Genomic DNA, 13,957 nt, shown 5'->3' with positions numbered 1-13,957 from the left:
CACACACACACACACACACACACACACACACACACACACAGACAAGAGAGAAACAGACACAGATAATAAAAACATTAAAGCTCATTGCATTACAAGCATGCAAGTCTTTATTTTTGCTACTCCAACACAGTTTTTGTCTTAACCACATTGCTCCTTTATAGTATGATTTAAAGCTTTACAAAAATGAGAGAAAACCAGATATTTACAAAATCTATCTGTGCAAACATAATTCTTCTTTTACCACTCTCCTAAAGTATTTGAAAGGCATGCATACAAATAAACTTTGGTATGTTAACAAAACTACTTATTTTCTTAGTAGAAGCATCTATGTACATGTGGTAGAACTGATTCACTTTTTTAGTACAGTTTACATTTAGACAACAACATATGTTAACTTAACAAACCAAGACCAGCAGTGCAAACACTGAGGTCAATACTTCAGCCATGACACCAAGAGAGTGCATGTAAACTCCCCTAAATCTTGTGACTGAATTAGGCCTGAAGTGAGTCATTGTACTACAACTTTGGCAAATAGGCACACTAAAATGAAAATGTGTGTTATTTATCATACCAGCTTTACATATGAGTGTGAAAAATAAGGAAATTCCCTTGGAAAACAGAAGTTAACAATGAATTAAACTTTAAAATGTCTGTATACATTATGTATACACTCATACAAGGCATTTACAAGGGCTGTGTTGAATGTGTGGCAACATAAGAAATATAGACGATTAAATATACTATGGTTTTTCAATCTCTTGTTTGAAAAATAAAACAACATTTTTACATGGTACTTTGTGATTGTACATCAACTCTATACTCCCTATTCCTAGCTACAGCAAGAAAAATAGATTTCCAACACCATGAGAGCCTTCCACTTCAACTACAAAGTGGTAAAAGTACAATGTTTTTTAATAAAATATTTTGTCAGAACACCTGGTACACCACCAAAAAAGAATGAGAATCTAAGTAAGTAATTTAAAAACTGAAAAATCCAACTTATAGGTAATAAACATTGGTGTGAGAATGTCAGTGTCAAATAAAATATGAAGTGGGGGTGTGCATCACTTAATACTTTTACAAAAACGTTCAAAAACAGAAAGAAAAACAGCAAACCAAAACAATACATAATCAAACATGACCAGCTCTACCTGCTATGCGGTAAAGCCAGAGGGGCAATAATGAGGCTAGATAGTGTCCTTAGCTGCTGTGGCTGTTGGGATGCAGGATTTGCCGCTGCTGCCGTTGTGGGACCTGTAGCTGGTGAAGCTGGGGGTGTGTATGGTGCGGATGCTCTTTCCACCTGGGCCCAAAGGTGTGGGCGACAGAGGGGAGGGGGAGGAGGATGAGGAGGAGAATGAAGAGGAGGAGTGCACTCGACCATTTTGAGTCTGCGAGGAGAACGAGAGAGCTTTACCTGTGTGCTGTGAGGGTGTGGGGAGTTTGAGGGATCCGTTAGACAGGGAAGGGATGTGGGAGGAGGGTTGGGAACCGGAACGAGGAGTGTGAAAGGACAGGAGGGATGACTTTGTCACAGAGGAGGAAGAGGAGGAGGAGGAGGAGGAGGAAGAGTTATTGGGATTAGTAGCATCTGAGTTTGGTGCAGACTGGGAGCTGCCTTTAGTAGAGCTAGGATAAAAAGCAGGGATTTTAGAGGTGGGTATAGTAGGGGAAGTGGTTTTATGATCCCCTCCCACTCTTTTAGCACTTCCGTTAGCCTGCAAACAGAGATGCCAAAACAGATACTGGTTGTCAAAAAGAAATCTGGTCAAATAATACATATGAAAGGCAAGACAATGTTAAAAAAACAAAAACACAAGTCGTACACATAAAAAACACACTAAGCCTACACAAACATTAATATTGCTGAGACACAACTAAAAGACACTAAAACATATACAGGTCTGTTTTTAACTAGGTTACATGAAGAGTGAGACACGTTGAGCCGAGAGACATGTTACCAAGAAACAGAACACTGTAAGGGTTAGACCGTGCAATGGCAGACAGGAGGGGCATCTCTACAGACTGCCTCTGTTAGAGTTAGGCCTCGTTAAGGGGCTGGGGGGGAGGGAGGTTTCACAAGGCAAAGATGCATACAAAGGCTGGAGAAAATTAGACAACAGTGGGGTTAGAAGTTTGAAGAGTGGGAGCAGACAGGGAAAAAATGTGGGCTGGTATTCCACTGAAACCGACGGTGTAAGATGGTGAGTTGTGGCGTAGTCTTGAGGGTAAGGAAATATATCACCGTGAGGTTAAGAAGCTGTGCAGTAATGTTGGGTTTGAGCAGAGGTGCAATGTAAGAAGGCAGGAGCATAGCTGAAAAGTCAGTTAGGTTTGTGTTTTAACATAGCCATAAGCATCCTGGGATTTGGCAACACTGTTTAGGAACTCAGCTGTGATGGGAACTGGAGATGTGATGACAACTCAGATGATGACAGGGTAGGATTCCACTTTTCTTTGCCATTTTTTCCTTCTTTTTTTGTTTAGTCACCAACACAGTGAAAACCATGAGCAGTGTGGACATGCAAAAGCATACAGTACAGTGATGTTATGGGGTAACAGTCAAGAGTCAAACATGCCTTCTTGTCAGAGCAGACTCAAGAGAAACATTAACAGATCCACAGTCGCCACAGTGGTGACTTTATTATTATTTTTTCAACACTTGAAATCTCACCGCTTTGGTACTCTTTTTTTCCTCAATTAATACATGCCTCATGTTTTTATCACTATATGTTTGATTCCTTTAGTCTCTGGTAAAACCCTACAGTAAAACTACCTGTCGGAACTGCCTCTGAGCGTCCTGCAGTTTTTGCTGTTTTCCTGCTTTGTCAGTAGTACCCGGCGACTGCCTGGACTTCGCAGACAAAGGGACGGGCATCCGACTAGTAGGGGAAGCGACACTGGTGTTCTGCAATGGGATCCAAACGAAAAACAAAACAAGAAATAAAACAAAAGAAAGGAAAAAAAACACAAACCAAATAGGAAGCATGAAAAATCAAGGCACTAACAGGTAACACCTCAACGATCAACACCAGTGAAAGATCATGCAACCAGTGGGATCATTAACCTTTCAGTCAATACACAGTAGTACATGCAGTCAAGAATAAGGAAGATATCAGAGCTTAATCATCATAAGAGTGTTTTTGATGATGAGTTCGCCACTTGCTGAAAACCTCAGAGGTTTAGCAATGAACTGAAAAAAATGGTAGCCAGGGACCCCAAAAAAATGCCACCCCCAATCATGTCACCATGTTTTAACAGAGGGAGAAAGACACAGGGGACAATTCCAATAATTCCAAGCACCCGTGGAGTGGATTAATGATTTTGTAATTTCATTGGTTAGGGTTGGAGTGAAGGGAGGTTGTGAACTGAAAAAGAAGGACCCAAAGCCTCCCTAAGCAGCAAGAGCTAGAGAGAGACCTGTTGTACGGTGCTGGGGACACTGGGGACGGTGGTGGTGGTGGTGGTGGTAGTAGGGATGACTACAGGGCGAGGAAGGAGCTGAGGTTTTGGCTTTTTCTGCAAAAAGTTTTTGCTGGGTACCTTAGGGCCTGACGCTCTGGAGGTAGGGAGAGAGGAAGACCTCTTTAGCCCCACTCCTTCTGAGCTTTTCCCATTCCCTGCTTTAGCTTCCTCTGTGCAGACTGGCTCCCCAGGGGAGCATGGTCCCATCTCACTGATAGTGGTCTCCAGCTGCTTGATGGTCTGCTCCAAGCTGTCCAGTGTCTTGTAGGTGTTCTTCCGGATCTCATCAGTCCTGTAGAGGGAGTCGGAATTCTGCCTCTTCAGCGCGACTGAGCCGGTTGCCTTGGGAGCGTCTGCCAAGGATTTTGAACGTGTGATCTCATATCTCTTTGCTTCTTTGTGCTGCTTGACAGTACCGTCAGGTTCCTCCTCATCTTCATACACAACCACCTGTAAGGTCTTCTTGCCTGACTTGGTGCCCGTGCGAATTGCCTGGGTCAGTGCGGCCAGCTGTTTCTTAGGGAACTTAAACTTGAACTTCTTCTTAACATCTTGCTTGGCGTCACCATTTGACTCCGAGATTGAAGATGAAGATGAGGGTGATATTTCAAAGGGATCTGCAGTGACCTGTGACGTGATGACATTTATGCCATCAACCACCTCAGTCCCTCCCGCTTTAACCTGCGGCCCACCACTCCTCTCCGTGTCCGACTCCTCACTCTCCTCCTCGATGCACTCTGCTGCGAGCATTCTGTCCAGTTCCTCCTCACATTCAAAGACGGTGGACAGGCGCTTGTACGCTGAACGGATGTCCATGGGCTCGTCAAAAATGATGATGACAGGCTTCTTGTTAAAGCCATTATCCTGTAGCCCATTGGGATCCGCTGTGCTGTTCCCTTGGTAGGTGGCGCTACCCACAGTAACAGTCTGGACACTTCCTTTCTTGGCATTAACCAGTTCTTGGTACTCGCCACAGGACAGGGCCTGGACTTTGGTGTTAGTGATCATAAATGCTATGTTGTCAGGGGGTGGAGGTGCCTCCTCTCCAGGTAAGTCAGGACTAAGACTAGCCTCCTCATTCCCCTCCTCACAGTTAGCTTTAGGTGGATCAATGTCCTCACTAAGAGCCACAGAACCTTTAGGCACCTCTCTTATAGTACTGGTTGTTGTGATTGCCACAGGCTCAGGTATTATATTCTCACTTGTTGAAACATGTCGCTGGATGACTTTACTTTTCTTTTCAGTGTTAATTTTATTGAGTATTTTCCCCTTCTCCATTTCTGCACTGGTCTTCAAGGATTCGGAGCGTTTAACTTGCTTCCTTGGAAGTTTGAATCCTTTCAGTCCCACAGGTTTAGGTGATATAGGTGGGGGTGATTTGGGTGGTGGAGACAGTGGCGGCTGCTGCTGGCTTGGAGAATTGTCATTAACATTGACATTTGACACCTGTGATGGAGGTTGTGTGGGCTCTCGGCGTTCGGGGGTTTCCTCCGTTCCTGACGGTGGTGGCTCTTTGGGAATCTGGCCAGTCACATAGTATATAACCTGAAAAGGTAAAGAAGTAGCTTTTTAAAATCTCTCAAAATCGAGAACAAACATGAACTATGCATTAATATAATTAATGAAAGAAAGTCATACATACCCCTTGGCTCTGTCGAACAGTAGTATTCCCATTTTCATCTGTGTCTGGGTCTTTATCCTCTTGAGTGGGCTCTGAGCTCTGCTAGGACAGTGTGCGAGGGAATAATATTACTGTGCAACAGGTGTGTCAGGTTGCTGTGGGTTAAGTGTGAATTCACATACATCGCAGTCACATCCGCGGAACTGCGTTGGGCAATTACCTTCTACAAGTCAACAGCAAAATATGCTGTATGACATCAAAAGTATATGCTGTTTTGATTTAAATGCTGTATATCCAACTGCATAAAGGGACAAAGAATAAATATTACTTTTTAAAAGCTAAGACTATGAGCTGCTTTATTTTTCAACAGCCAAGTCAGCTTCTTTATGATGGTTGAATATGGAATAATACGGAAACTGTCTCTCCTTCCTATTCTAGAGAATTAAAGTAACCTTTATACATCCTGTTTTACATCCTGTTCACACAGTACATGCTGCTAGCACAAAGCACCTCTCACATTACTGTACTTTAGGGAAATAATTGGGTCTGTTACCATCTACTCATTTTAATTTGGTTGTAAACTAGTCAAATATGTTGCACATGAACATATCTTTTCTTGTTGTCACATAAATTAACAGAATTGTATTTAATGTGCGTATTGTTTAATCAAAACGTGAAAAAAATACAGGTTTGTGTTGGTTATTTAGGTGTAAAGCTGGGAAAGCAAACTGAAGTCAAGTTGTGCAAAGACAAAGAAAAACAGAAAAAGAATCCCTCAGAAAAGTATAAGTGGAGGAGAGAAGCATGCAAAGGGGCCTGACTGACCTCTAGTGAACCAAGTCTGCAAAAACAGTTTGTGTCTGCAAAGTGAGTTTTAACTACGTTGTTTCTCTCAATTGTCAATCATTTTTTAAAGAAATGGTTTTTTTTCTGCTGATTTTGTATGAAGACACGTAATTAAAGAAAGACACAAGACGATTTAATTGCCTGTAGAATACAGTGCCGAGGTCTTTATTGACAAGTGATAATTAAATCAGTCGCAAAACACATCATTGTCTGGTCCAGGCGCACAAAAAGACACAGCATCTATTCAGAGGCTTCATTTTATGCAGACTTAATCCTGAAATATATTCAAGCTGAGATATCCAGCAGAACCAAAAGAGGGAAGGAAACTGTGGCAGCAAGGAAAGGAGCTTTTTGAAGGCAGCTGTTACAGGTTTCTCTCGAGCCAAAGCAAGGGTGCAGAAGTTGGAGAAGGGTTAAGACACAGCCATCCATTGTATCAGACAGTGGGAAGAGGCAGGCAGTTAGGTGGGTAGCTGCACGGCGACGTATATTTTACCTTTTTCTCTTTGAGGGGCAATAAGGCCCCTGGTCTTAATTCTCTGATTTGCGGTTCAATTCGAGAGGTGGGTTCTACCAAATTTTTCACCCCTACATCCTTAACTTTGCACTTCTGGAATACCTGAAGATTGAAGAAAAATGAAGGGGAAATGGGAACAAAGATTTTGAGGAGGAAAGAAGTATGAGTACCTTCACCTTTGTCACAGCTGGTGTCCGACACATGACAAAGTTACAATCAAAATCAAGGAGTTAACTTCTTTGTGGCTGTGAGTGCTCATCTTTTTTCCAGAAAGAAAACCACCATGGGAAGAACTGATATACCCACTCCCGCAATGAAGAAATCAACCAAAACCAGCGGACAGTACACTATTTGACTGTTTTTATTCATATGTTTGAGGGAGTGTGTAAGAGTGTGTGAGAGCTTAAGTGTACATGTGCATCTAACCTGGAGCTCTGCCATGATCTTGTCCCCTTCATCCTCCTCCTCTCTGGTAACAGAAGCAGAGATGGGGGGAGGGGTGGCTGGCTTCGGCTTGGTCTCTGGTGGCACCTTGTTGGGCTTGGGTTGGGGACTGGGAAGTGGAGGGTCCTCTTCACCCTCCTATTAGAATTTTTAGAAGAAAACAATGTAGTCATAACTTTCAAACCAGCCAGGCTAGCCATTTCCCACATTCTTCCACTCTTAATGCTAAGCTAAGCCAATGGCATTTTGGCTCTTGCTCCATGTGTTTGAAGTGAATGCGTTCCATTTACAAGTCAGATCTTTCATTGAGGGGTTAGCGCTAGCCAGGTTAGCCAATGTTACCAATACAAGTTGATAACAACGCATTACGCAGTTTTATGCATAAAAACAGCGTAACAACATGTCCACCAGGATTGGAAATTAGCACCAACCACCAGCAAAATATGCAAGTGACTGCTAGGGCAGCCAAGTTGGATTTTGAGCTTGGAGTACTGCAACAACTGTTGTGTTGAGTTCCCAACTCGGACAACCATGTACGACTTTGAACTTGAAAATTCTGACCTCAGAGTACAATGGAAAGCATTATTGTCGCACAGATATGAGAATGGAATTGATCGACTCATCTAACTCTCAGCAAGAAATCAAAATGTTGAACTGTATAAATTGCATTGTTTTTTCCACTGTTATTTCTGTTATTATATACTAAGGCTAAACAAGCTTCACTGTTACCAATATGTTATTGCAATGTTTGGAGTTTAAACACAAAAAATACATACAGTAAAACACATTAATGGTAGACTGACCTGTGCTGAGATGGACTCCTTCCTGCTGGTGTAGACCACTTCGCCAGAGCGTGTGGTGGTCATACCTGAGCTCGAGCTGGAGTAGGTCTTCCTTGGAGGAGGTGGTGGTGGGGACTTAATGGACTTTTCAGTCCCCTGCTTTGTAAAACTTTCAGTGAGAGCTGGCTTGGTGGCAGTCTTGGAGGGTCTCTCCAGTGCAGGTTTGGCTGGTTTCTCCAACACAGGATTTGGAGGTTTCTGAGGCCCCTTCTTGCCTGATTCATCAGACTGAGGCTTAGACAGGGGTTCTTCTGTCATGAAAAAAACAACAGAGATTAAAAATTATATTAACATACTTTTAAATGTGATCTAAATAGCAATAAAATGTAAAATGGAGGCGTGGAGGTGTTTGTGTCTTAAAGCTAGATTTCTGTTAGATTTGTACCTGTCGGTGACTCCACAGGCTTGTGGACGTCTGCTTGTTCTGCAGTGGCAGCAGGGTGAAGTGCTGGGTTCTCTTGCACATCCAGACTGGGAATGCCCTTCATCATGTTGGCCTGGGCCTCCAGGAGGATCTTTTCAAACTCTTTTCCATCATAATGACCCATGTTCTGCCTCCTCTCTTCCCACTCCTTCTCTGCTGCCTACAGGTTGAATACAAGAAAATAGAGAGAAAAAGTTCCTCACAAGATCTATGAATCTGAGTAGGGGAATTGTATTCCTATGAAGAAAATAAAAAATAATGTTCTACAGGGGTGTTAAAGGGCAAAGTAACTGTGAGTAACCAAGTTGACATTTACAGGCTGCCAATTAGATGCAATAAAACATCACCACAGCTTTACTATGTTGGGTAAAAATATATCAAGACCAAATTACAATTATAAGGTGAATAAACATACCTTTATGCACATGGCTCTGTTTTTGCTCTTGTCCTGACTGTTCTGGAGCTCCTCTATGACAAGACCTGTGCCGTTTCCATTATTCATTGGGTACCCTTGTGTCTTCTTATGATGGGCAGGACTCGGTGGATCAGAGGCTGCCGCGTTGGGAGATTCCCAGCCTTGACTCTTGCTCGGGTTGGGACTGGGAGTGTGAGAGGGGCTGGGAGTGAGCGGTGGGCTCGGCTGAGCTGTCAAGGCTGCAGACTGCTGGGACTGTTGTATGTGGACCCGGGAGCTCTGGACATGATGGATGACCACCGGAGAGGCAGGCATCACCTCTGATTTGATAGTGGAGCTCTGGGGCTCCAGCGGGGGTGATGTGGAGCCAGCTTCTGCAAGGGCTTCTGCTGCTGCTGCTGCTGCTGAAGGGCTGTTGTCCACTTGGACATTAGCACTGGAATCAGGTCCTTTCTGAGGGCCCTCAGTAGCACATCTGCACAGAGGACGGAGGAGTATGTGATACAAACCATGTAGAAAAAAACTGATGAAAACGTACAATCTTACTTCACTAGGTCACTCCCTAATAAATTGCATCAATGTTTTAATAGCAATATATAACACTGATAGAAATCCCTTTACACCCACGTATTTGTGGTCTTTCAAATTTGTCCTCCAGATTGAAAATACATCAAACCCTATAATAAAGTTGACAAACTGTTTTGATTAATTCTGACTTAAGCGGTAAAAGCACCACCAAAACTATGACGCAGTGTCTTTATGTTTGGCGAGTGTTACGGGTTAAGGACAAGAGTCATGAAGGGAGAGGGAGAGACAAGTCGAGAGTGAACTTGGTATCTGTGACATATTAAAATGGAAATGAGGCGCTGCAGTGTCCACCAAATTAATTCACTTATCGGTTCAGTGAAGGCGATGGAAGTAAATCTAGCTGGACGCCACACTCCTCTGTCCACGCAGACTGACCTCTTTGATGGGATGGAGTCAGTTTTGCCAGTATAATCAAAAAGTACAATCTCGCACATCATAGACCCCTGTGAGACGCTCCGCAGAGTGCTTTTTGTTTTCATCTTCAATTCCCTCTCTTACTCTCAGCCCCCACACTCCAGCACCTCTTCTCCCGATCCCTACTTTATCTCAACTGACATTTTTTCTTCATCATTCCTTTACCTTTTCAGACTGCTAAGTGTATCAGTCAGGCTCTTGACCCTTTTCAGCATGCTATCCAGTTTATGAGGCTCCTCCTTCAAAAACTTGACAGCTTCCACTTCTACCCTGAGCACAGACCGCATTCTCGTTTGTAGGGCTGGGAACTCTCCTGAGGAAAACACACAGAGAAACATAGCAAACATAACAGAAAAAAAGGTTTTCAGAAATACCTCTATTGAACAATTAAATAATTCCATAGCCTCTTAGAAGATTCACTTTTATGGTAGGTTTTACACATAAGTCTAGGATAGGAGGAAGATCCATCATATCAGCAGTAAATAATTTAATAATATCACTTATCAACATTCAGCAAAAGCCTATCGTGGAGATATGATCTGCCTGTAATACTGTTCTTTAATTGTATTGTCCAAATTAATGATTAAGGTCAATCTATAATTAAACATTCAGCAAAAGAAGTTATTTTGAATATCAAGAATTTGGTTTCATGTATTATGTAATCCGTAATTGTGGAACACAGTTCAATACTTTGAATATACTGTATCTTTGCATACATTTAACATCTTATGATAAACGAATATTAATATTGGGAAAAAAGCCTAAAGATTATTTTAATCATATAGCATCATCCCTATTGGCTTATGTCCAATATTTAAGGCCAGATGGCTAGACACATTATTGTGGCAGTAATGGGAATATTATTGTTGTCTTACCTTTGAGCCCTGCCAGAGATTCTCCCACCTTCCTCAGAGTCACCGCTCCCTCCTCCAAATCCTTCAGGGTCACTACTCGGTGTGTCGCTGCGGAGACTTTCTGCAGAGAGCCTACATACTGCTCCAGTTCGCTGCAGAGGCAAACAAAATGCACAATGGGAAGGATAAATCATTTCTATTTCAGAGAGAATGCAATTTTCCTATAATATTGGTCAGTAATTTGAATATGGAGCTCTACAATGGCAGAAAAGAATAATGAAATAAACTCATTATTAAATGTTTTAATGTATCTACTCAGGCACAACTTGATTGAGAGAAAGACTTTTTACACTATTGTTAAAATTGTATTTACTCTTCACAAACACCAGGGGGCAAGACACAATCATTTATTTTAATATCAAACAGTGATACTGATTGGGCAAAGGTGAGAGCTGACTCTTGGAGATGATCCAAAAAAAGAGAAATAAACTAGATCATGTGTAAAATATGTACAAGGCCTAACACTGACAATAAACATTCCCTCTGTCTACATAGATTGCTTAGTCTAGATTGGATGTCATCCCAAAACCGCAAATGTTTACGCACTGAATGAGGGCTTATTTGTATGAGAGCACTTCCTCACAATAGAAAACAAAGCACGCTGCTTCACAGCCATTCCAGTGCTCGAGACAAATGGCTACTCCGCGGGGAAACGTGCTAAAAGATAACATTGTGTGCAGTGTTGGATTGCATGAGAGGGACTAAAATGGTGTCAATGTGGCCAGGGTACCCCTGAGAAACACTCTTTTATAAAACTCCCCTAAAGGGAGTGGGAAAGGTAATAAGGAGACAGTGTGTTAAATGCCCTGCTATGCCATGGTCTGTTGGTAATAGGAATGATGATGGAAAGTTCCAGCTGAGGACAAAAGGAAACTGACTTTACTTTTTTATCGAGCCTCCCACAGACAAAAACAGATACAGTACGTCTCCATAATGTACATCTCAGTGTGTCAGAGGCAGCCTTCAAAGATACCCTAATAAAGTACTTGATAAAGCATTTGCTCAAGTAAACATCAATAACCTTTTCACATACTGTAAATTCCTGTTGCCAGCTGAAAGATCATGTAAACATATAACCTAACCAACTAGTTAGATAAATGCTCTGCATTTTCACTTTGTGGATGCTCTGTTGTCGTCATCAATGCTCTCCACTGACAATGACACACCATCCTATTAAAAACTTCTAATTTGTTTCCTTGCTTTGTCCTGGGATTACTGACAAACTATTCCATATAGTACCAGTTTCATTATTTAACAGTTCTGAGCATTTTTTGTTTCACCACAGAAGTATAAAATGTTAGAAAAAATTTGCTTTTATGGGTCATGATACATTTAGTTCTCCTATTGAGAGGGCAGTGGTTTTAACACCACATTTTCCCACTGGTCTTAAAGCCAAGCAACTCTAATTACCAAGCCGTGTTTTGCTGACTCACAATTGGCTGAATACCAAGAGTAACAGAGAGTGTAATCCACTGACTTCCCCCTGTTCCATTCTCTGTCTCCATGAGCTGCTACCATTGTTTGTTGGCGCATATGTTCTCCACTCTCTAGCAAGACAACACTGTTTGACCTCGCCTGTAAAATTATTCAATTACTGTTCCTTGTTGGCTAAATGAGGCAAGTGAATACAAATAAGAGCAGGTTAGTTCCTCCACAGTTATTGTTTTAGTATGCTGTCTCGGAGAGGCAGGCACCGCTTGCCTGTTTTAACATGTGAGCTGTAATTTTTAGGGTGTTGGCTTTTCAAAGAGAAAGGAGTTAGGAGTGAATGGCACAGGTAAGCTGATAAAAATGAAGCCTTTTGGGGATTTCCAATCAATTGAAACACCTTGACTAGAGCTGCATGGGTGTGTACTAAGTAATCTCTAATACTTACAACAATAAACATTCAGTAATGAATGCAAACAACCACATCTATCAATTATAAACTACATAAAACACAGCACCTGTTACGTAAGAGAATCAAAGAATTGTAAGCAGCCTTACCCAAGCTGTATGAGGACACGCTCCTCCAGACCCAAGTACTTGTGCCTGTCCTCTTCAACCAAAGCTCTCTGCCTCTGCACAGGGTCCTCCAGACCCCGCATGGCCTCTGCAAGTCTAACACTGATTTCCTGCTCGGCCCGCTTCAGCTGGACTCGTAAAGCCTCCTGGTTCTGGAGCTGAGGGGATGCACATAATGAAAACATGATATTAAGACCTAGCAGACCAACCATACCAAACTGTAGTGGAAACTAACACTGTAATTAATGAAAAAAGGGAAAAGGAGGTCTTGCCTGCAGCTGTCTCATCTGATGGAGTTGCATCCTGAGGTCAGAAACATTCTTCCTGAACTGCAGGAGGTTGACTTTGAGAGGAACTGGGCCCTTGTCTGATGGAGCAGTACTGCTCTTGGGAGCCAAGACTGGGGAACCACCTGTATTGGTGGTGGGGAAATGTTATAGCTTACTGGAAAATTGTTTACAAAATAAGTAGAAAGTAGAAGAAATGAGACTTAAAACTATTAAACAGGTACATAAAAATGCAGTTCCTTTAGGGGAAGTAGACAGAGTTGTCCTTTCCAAAACCTCACTCAGACTTCACTTGACAAATAACTGGTTAGATTGTACATGTCTGCATACACATTTTCCCTGGCAACACACTTGCCTGACTTAATGTTCCTAATGTTTAGTAATGATTTCCTGAACTTGTGGCGACCTTTTCCCCCTGCACAAGAATCAAACACATACTGGCACTCATATTGGCTGCAGCTCTGAAATGTCTGTCAGCAAATTTTGGCATTTCAGTCAGAGATGGTCCGATACCACTTTTTGCTTCTCGATACTGATTCTGATACCTGAACTTGCATATTGGCCAATACCGAGTACTGATCCAATTCCAGTGTGTCATATATGTTATTATGTTTTAACAACTGTATACTACTATTTATGTATAGATGTGATATGATTTATATCTTTTTTGTTGGTCTGGTTCTGGTTAAACTTTTTGTGAAATATGCAAAAACAAACAATGAATGCCACAGAACTTTTTTTATTATCCAGTTTGACAGTCAGTTATAACTGAATAAGAACATATATAAACTACTTTAACGTACATTTTATTTAGGGCTTTATTAAATGGTATCAGATTGGTGCATAAACTCCAGTACTTATCAATACCAACGTTTTAGGCAGTATCAGAGGCAACACCAATACTGGTATCGGTATCGGAACATCTCTAATTTCCGTCACTGATGAAGAGATGGAGAAAAGGTTGAAACCATGGAAACCAGGGGTGGTAATATTTGTGGTTTGGGTGAGCGTCCCTAAATGGCCAACAACAATAAGAATTTAACTCAATCCTTTACAAACTCCAGTATGAGTTTGGACTGTAATGACCTTTTTATATTCTTTTTATATCTAAAAACAGAGGATATTCATTAGAGGGAGAACTGAGTCAATGTAATGCACAGTTAACTCACAGTGGTT

The 13,957-nt window shown here is 41.9% G+C and overlaps 1 protein-coding gene across 22 annotated transcripts in view; it reads right to left on the bottom strand.

Moving 5' to 3' along the window:
* Positions 1-77: 77 nt before the first annotated feature.
* Positions 78-13,957, bottom strand: part of kiaa1217 (KIAA1217 ortholog) — a 111,785-nt gene continuing 97,905 nt past the window's right edge. For 9 of the 22 annotated variants that reach the window (XM_032503532.1, XM_032503524.1, XM_032503528.1 and 6 more), the window contains 13 exons: positions 12,767-12,906; positions 12,477-12,652; positions 10,452-10,582; positions 9,742-9,889; positions 8,575-9,049; positions 8,121-8,319; positions 7,697-7,986; positions 6,876-7,031; positions 6,429-6,551; positions 5,108-5,188; positions 3,421-5,010; positions 2,777-2,920; positions 78-1,718 (listed from right to left, as the gene is read on the bottom strand). In XM_032503532.1, the coding sequence (XP_032359423.1) occupies positions 1,188-1,718; positions 2,777-2,920; positions 3,421-5,010; positions 5,108-5,188; positions 6,429-6,551; positions 6,876-7,031; positions 7,697-7,986; positions 8,121-8,319; positions 8,575-9,049; positions 9,742-9,889; positions 10,452-10,582; positions 12,477-12,652; positions 12,767-12,906 (4,184 nt within the window). In that variant the 3' untranslated portion in view covers positions 78-1,187. The remainder of the gene's footprint in view (positions 1,719-2,776; positions 2,921-3,420; positions 5,011-5,107; positions 5,189-6,428; positions 6,552-6,875; positions 7,032-7,696; positions 7,987-8,120; positions 8,320-8,574; positions 9,050-9,741; positions 9,890-10,451; positions 10,583-12,476; positions 12,653-12,766; positions 12,907-13,957) is intronic. The other 13 variants (XM_032503544.1, XM_032503546.1, XM_032503531.1 and 10 more) reach the window with 12 other exon arrangements.

This window comes from Etheostoma spectabile, chromosome 22, assembly GCF_008692095.1.
Source record: "Etheostoma spectabile isolate EspeVRDwgs_2016 chromosome 22, UIUC_Espe_1.0, whole genome shotgun sequence".
NCBI lineage: Eukaryota > Metazoa > Chordata > Actinopteri > Perciformes > Percidae > Etheostoma > Etheostoma spectabile.
This window is presented reverse-complemented; position numbering and strand designations above follow the sequence as displayed.